At 31.6% G+C, this 7,115-nt stretch overlaps 1 protein-coding gene across 1 annotated transcript in view; it reads left to right on the plus strand.

Annotated features, from left to right (window-relative positions):
• Nucleotides 1-1,832: 1,832 nt before the first annotated feature.
• Nucleotides 1,833-7,115, plus strand: part of LOC111614104 (gastrula zinc finger protein XlCGF49.1-like) — a gene marked incomplete at its 5' end in the record, with an annotated part of 14,621 nt that continues 9,338 nt past the window's right edge. The window contains 3 exons of the mRNA XM_023355482.1: nt 1,833-1,901; nt 3,972-4,061; nt 4,451-4,538. Coding sequence (XP_023211250.1) covers nt 1,833-1,901; nt 3,972-4,061; nt 4,451-4,538 — 247 coding nt within the window. The remainder of the gene's footprint in view (nt 1,902-3,971; nt 4,062-4,450; nt 4,539-7,115) is intronic.

Genomic DNA, 7,115 nt, shown 5'->3' on the forward strand with positions numbered 1-7,115 from the left:
ATTAATAGTGCTTTGTAAAATATAACAAGTAAAATCTTGTTATAGAATAAGTTTTATTACATGTTTATATAATACAATTTAGTTAGTTATTATTTTCCAATACGACATTCCAAATACGCATTCCAATGCGACATAATACATTTTAAGTATATTATATAAATGGTCAGTTGTTTGACAATGAAACTATAAATAAATTTATGGTATTTAAACCACATCATTTACAATATTGACATGAGATATTCCACTGAAATTAATACAAGTTGTATTACGAAAGCACTCGACTTCATTCTATACTCAGTTGTCTCGTTTATATAATTTCAGTTTGTGTAGAGTGATATGATGGGATAAACCTACACAATACATTGGCAATCTGGCAACAAACGATGGCCCATTTAGGAATTTCTATGAGAAAGTGGAATTTAAGTTGACGTCTGACATGTGAAAATTCTTGGAAAAAAAGAGCGCGCCGTTGGTCAGGTGCGAACGCACGACCAACTGGCAATAGTCAGAGGATTTATCCACCCGGTTGATAATTCCACATTTTAGTACTAAATATTCTAATTACTTTACCTACCTACATTCGTACGAACTTTGATATTTAGGGGATAAGTTCTCTTATTAATATATATTTAAAATTGAATTTATGTGTATTCTCAAGTATGTATTTTACTGATCAGCGATATAGATGTCTTGGATTTCTTCTTCGCCCTTTTGTCAATATCCTCAAAGTATTTGGATTGGATCCGGTAATTCCGTGTCGATGTATGGCAAAAGATAGAGCTGTTATTCCCGAAAAAATTTTCAGAGTATATTGTGATCTCGTAGAAGCATTTTTATGGTTTCTGTGTCTGAGTTACATTATTAGTTTGCCCAATATCGACATTTACTGTATGCGAGTTTTTTTATTTTTCAAAGAGTTTACATTTTTATGGAATGTGATATTGGTTATACTTTCATCTTACGTAGCAGTACAGTGTAGTATTACGAAAAGAAAGAAACTATCTCTTCATATAGTGAAAAGCTGCTACAAGGACGAATATCAATTGTTACAACGACTCGAAATTTATCTATTTTGCGCCATTTTTGTGGTATTCATAACTTTTATAGTTTTAACCATTATCACAGGAGTGCTAATAATGGGCGAATTCAGAAGACAAGGTAGAAGCATGACAGAAGGATTCGTATGCACTATGTATTTTCAATTTGCAAATTTTTACTTATTTGGACAAATTGGAACAACAGTTGTCGTGTGTGCGTGTTCGGGTATAGTTTTTTCCAATAGATTTATGAAATTATCCGAAGAACTTGAAGAAATGAAGATAAATGATTTGTCGATAAAGTATAAATTACAAAGATTTTTCGAAAAGCAAGTCGAAATTTGGCAATTTCTAAAACAAGTTAATGAGAATTTCAAAGATCTTTTTCCATTAACGTATGCCTTCTTCATGCATATATGCTGTATTGTATTATATATTACCATATTTGTAAAAGTAATTCCAGATCTAAAGGTTTATTTTCTTATTGCATCTCCATTTATTCTATTAGCAGTACTTTCATGCTGTTGGGCATTATCACAATTGACGCCATTGGTAAGTTTGAAATTATATAACATAAAATACTTTAGTTGTTTTTAATGCAGTGCTGATGGCCAACCTGTGCCAAGTGGACATAACTACTGAACACAATGGTTAGTCACGTGAGGAAATTCCTGGAAACTGCACGTCGTCTTTCATTCGCGTGACTTTACATTGTTCGGTAATTTTTACCCAGTTGGCCACAGATGGGCTTAATATGTTTCGAAAAATTATATGATGTATGATTTTTTGTTCCAGCTGTACGACGACTTTGTGTCTATCTACAGACTCTCTCCTGCTGATTTGCCATTGAGATTTAAACTGAAGGTAAAGTAAACTTTGATTATTGTTTTTCATTAAAATTGGGTAGTATTTTATTTAAGAATAATTTTTATAACAACAATAAAGCTTTTTGGTACTATGAATAAATGAACTTGAAGATTTTATGTTTTTAGTTAAACAGATCGAAATAACTTCAGATATATAAAACTAACAATAACAGTTAAATTTCGAAACCACTGTTTACTTGTTTGCGGCAACGCGTAACGCGGATTATACGCTAAAGAAAGATATTCGAGGGCATCTGGACCATATTTTCATGTGTAAAACATCAAATAACCCCCAGAAGTTACGTGACCCGCATGGTGTCGAGGCGCAAACCCACGACCAGTGTTCGGGGCTGTTATTTATTTTGCCACTTATGCGCTAAGTGAGGCTCACTAACTCGCGTTTAGTGTTCTTCACAGAGCGTGAATTGATTATCTTTGGTTTCTAACACTATAAATAGCGCTACGCGTAATTTTGTTAGAAGGGGGTAGTTTTATTTACTTTCGATATTTAACAGTGCTAAGCGTCTTGGAACAGATTAAAACTGAATACCTTATATTTTTTGTAGTACTAATCAACAGAAAAATTAAATGAATTATTAAACCTTTATTGCCGTGTTAACTAATGGTGCAATGCAGCATTGTGAAGGGAACCACTTTTAACTCTACGGTTTTCTGGCGCTAAATTAATGCATTAAACGATGTCTGTTTATATCAGACACAACACACTGTAAAAGTACTTTTACAACATGTTTCAGAGAGTAACAGGTAAACAACACCATTAAATCGAAAAACAACTTGTATGTATGTACTGTACAATGTGTACACTATACTTTATTGAAGCATTATTTACAACTAGTAGCCCGGGACGCCCCCTAGTGGGCGTTATTTACAAATTTCCATGAGGCACGGTTCCTTTGACTTTTTTGTTCCTATCAATATGCTGTACAGTTCCGTTAAAGTCCCAATGATAAGATTTACCCTCCGAATGAAGAGGTGGCGAACCCCCAAACCGTACACCCTGTATTAACAATAAAGTCAAAGGAGCCATACCCCTACTCGCGACCCTTCGAGAGATATAAGCCCCTGAAATAATAAATTCCTATTACAAATATACTGAATTATTTATATTGTTATATTGACCAAATAATAATTTATTGGCAAAATGAATAATAAAAATTTATATTGTTAATTTAAATAAGAATTAAAATTGTTAATTTGAATGTTTGAAATATGACATACGATAGGGGCGCCTCTAGTGTCCGTTTTCAAACGGTTACGGGACAGACGGACAGTAGAATGGGTTATATATATAGATTGTGTACTAATAATAAGGTTTTATAACTATTTTGATTAGTTTTTGTAGATCGGCTATCAGAAAAAAATTTCTCACAATCAGAAGAATGTTTGAATGATGATTTCAAATTTGGACATGTTACTGTAATTAATTACACTTTTAGTAGGAATGCAGTACAATATCATTTTCCAGGCATATATAACAGAGAAAAAAACATAGCGATCGGTCAAAGACTATCTCCCCTCCATACGTTCTTTACATTTTTTAGATCAAAAATCCTCTAAACGTTAAAAAATGCCAAAAATTCGTGTTATTTCTTTATGATAGTGTGTATGGGTGTGACACAGTTTATTTTCTTTAAGGTATTTGAAGCTTAATAACTGCTGTCTTTTCTGTCAAAAATTTCCAATATATTTGAATATAACAGTCAAACATGACTGCCAATATATGGCAGCCATGTTTGACTGTAAGAGAGATTGTCACTATGAAATTTTGGTGATTAAAAATTGAAAAAATAAGCGAAATAAATAAAATCCTTTTTCGTATTTCGAGTGTGGTCAGATCAATGACGATTTTACTTATTAGCACTTAGAATGTTTTATAAAACCCATTTTTACTTGTAAAATCAAGTTTTTCTCATTTTAGTTACAAAATATAAAATTTTTCAAATAAAATATGATAACAGATGGCGCCACAGAATATTTCCGGAAAAGTTAAGCATTTCGTTGTTGGATTTTTTCAATGTATAAATAAAAATATGTATTTAACTTCCAGATGAATTGCTACATGAAACGATTTGGAAAAATTCCATTAGGAATATCTGTTGGTGGTTTCTTCTATATAAAAGAAGATTTCCTCATCAAGGTTAGTACAAATTATGATATATTGTAAAGAATAATGTGATAGAAACCGTTTTAAATCACTATTTACAGTAAATAAAAGTATAATTTCACATTTATCACATTCGGTAAAGATTCAAATACAATATTTGTGAATGATATAACGGGTCCTTTATTTTAATCAATTTACATAAATAACTTTAACAGAATATCCTGAAAAAAAATTATTTTAGTTAATTTGTTAGATTTAAACGAGGTGACAAGATGGCGCTATAATCTGTTTCATGAAGATAGTGACACTGTTTCGTTATTGGCATATTATTTTTTTTTTATATAAAAAATAAATACACATTTTCCAAAATAATGCATTTTATACTAGTTTTGTGTATTTAAAGTTTAATGTAATTGTCACAGCACACTTGCACGCACCTGCGGACTCTACTGTCTGCAGGTGCGTGCAAGTGCACTTCCGATCTTAGCACTCACCACGTTCCTGAGATAGGTAGGAAAGAAGTATCCTATCTCTGAACTCAACGATTTTTCAAGTGTCTGAGACTGTTGTGTTATCAGCCTAAAGCTTTTCTCCATTCTCTCTCTTTCGATTCGCAATTTAATTAATTTAATTTTAATTACACATTTAGTTCCTCGCCCGAGTTCTGTCGGGCATGTTGCATAGCGTTACATAGAACCTGGGCCTTTGTGCCCCAAACTTTTTTTTTTCAATTTTTTGATGTTTTTTAAGTCTCCAAATTTTTTCAAAAATTTTTACCCACGCAAAAAAATTTTATCGCGATTTTAATCAACCTTTAATGACGCGCGATTAACGCTTAATTGTTTTTTAATGGGATTTTTAAAATCAAATTTAATTAATCGTCCTAAAGTTGTAGTGCACAGATTTTACTTCACTAAAGTCATTTAAAGCTAGTTTCTGATGTAAAAAACGACCTCCGACGGTTTTAAACTTTTTTAATTAATAGATTTTATTATATATACGTTTAATTAATTGGGGGGGTCGAAAATCGCAACAAAAATTTTAATATTTTAAATATATTTAAAAATATACGGCCAGCTAGTATTCACCTTACTTTAAACCCATCGCCTCCCGAGACTTTTATGAGAATGCCCCGGGAAATCCAACACCAGCTGTTGTCAAGGTCATCCAGCTGTAAACACAATGACTAATCAGCGTCAGATTTCACAGAAAGGCCAGAGAATGAAAAATAAAATTTGAAGCTTTTTCTTTAAAATTAACACATTTTTTTCGTTTTTTTTTCAGTTTTAAGTATTTTTTATGCTTAATTAAAAATTCTAAAAAAATGGGCGGCTCAAAAGGGGCTAGGCAGCTTTACATCCTATATTTACTCTTCTCTAGTTGATATGCGTTTCGGGCTCACAATGCCCTTCTTCACTCAACTATTTTTAAAAGGTACATAATTACTATACAGCATTAAATGATTAAGATAACACATAAATGGTATGCTTTTTGTAAATCATGTGTTTTATCTTTAAAATTTGATGCTATGTAGTAGTCATGTACATTTTAATAGTAGTTGACTGAATAAGGGCATTGTGAGCCAGAAACGCGTATAAACTAGAAAGGAATAAACAAAGGATGAACATTTTCTTAATGTCTTTTATTGACTGCATTTACCGTGCTTGGAAAACGAATACATATAACGACACGGTTCCAAATTTGTAAAGTATATTTAACTTTTTACTATTTTAACAGGCATACAACGCATTGTATTCCATCTTTAATACTTTAATCGATTTGAGTGGTGTAATGGAAAAGGAATTTAAATGTACTTCTCTTGCACTTAACATTACAACTGGAAAGAATTCTTCAATTATTTAAATCTTGATGAATACGAGTAAACGAAACAAGACGAATTTAATAGGAGATATTTGATTACAGTTATTTTCTTACGTTGATTTAATGAATAAACATTTCTTTCATTTTTATAACTGTAATAAGATAGCGTAATTCATGATTTACGTAATTCAAATAGTTGTACAGTCATTATTTAAGTACCAAATTAAAATTCGAACTAAATATTTGAAAGATTTGAATGTATAATACTGAACGATGCCAAAACGAATACTGAATTTATTGGAATATATTGTTCATTTAAATAGTAGTAGCAGCGCACCTAGCTGCCATTTTTTATATACAGTAACAGAAATAATCCAGTTTCACATTTTTGAATGGAACTAACGATTGCAGAAGATAATCTTTCTTGTTAAAGTGTGAATTGTTAACGTTCATGAACAAATAGTACAATGCTTAAGAATTATTACCTGTTTACAGCGAATACGTAAAATGAAAGCACATCTATTATAATGTTTCATGGTCAATTTATTTTTGGAAATGTGAAGTTTACATCGACAAGATTACGAATATATATTATAAATACCCTGTTTTGCCATAATTTTACCTCAGCACCACTAGTGCTCTGTTTCTATATGAATTACATTAAGACATTATAGAATCCAGTTTCAAGATTGAATGACCTGCAGAATTAAAAAAAGTACAGGTCTTTTATATTTTTAGTGAAAGCTCGAGTTATGGACATTCTCATACCGTTAAATTATATTTCATGCAACTATGAAAGTTGAATGTGTTACAGAGTATTAAATAACAACTCTCTACGTGTGCTTGTGTAAACATCGCTATCTTTTAATATAATGCTAATGTAAATGTAAATGCACTCTGTAGTAACATTTCTGTTTTAGTTTACTGGAACTGCTCCTGTTTACTTCTCTATTTATAAACTAATACAGTAGACCCCCCTATAACGCTTAGATACGTTCCACGCTAACCGAAAATTACGTTGTAGGAATGATTAAATACGTGAGCCAATCGCAGCCCGATAGGTGGGAACTTTACGGACTAAGGCTGTACGAAAGGTTTTCTACTATAAAATTAACCGATTCTAGACTAATTCCACTCAACATTTCCAAAATACGTATAATTTTTTGGGAATAATCTGTATAAACTATGCTATAAACAAAAAATTGTAGGATTACTTACACCGTTCGACTACGCCGTTGCTTAAAGCTGGTTTTCATCGCGGAACAG

Source organism: Centruroides sculpturatus, unplaced genomic scaffold, assembly GCF_000671375.1.
Source record: "Centruroides sculpturatus isolate CEXI.00-Female unplaced genomic scaffold, Cexi_2.0 scaffold1783, whole genome shotgun sequence".
NCBI lineage: Eukaryota > Metazoa > Arthropoda > Arachnida > Scorpiones > Buthidae > Centruroides > Centruroides sculpturatus.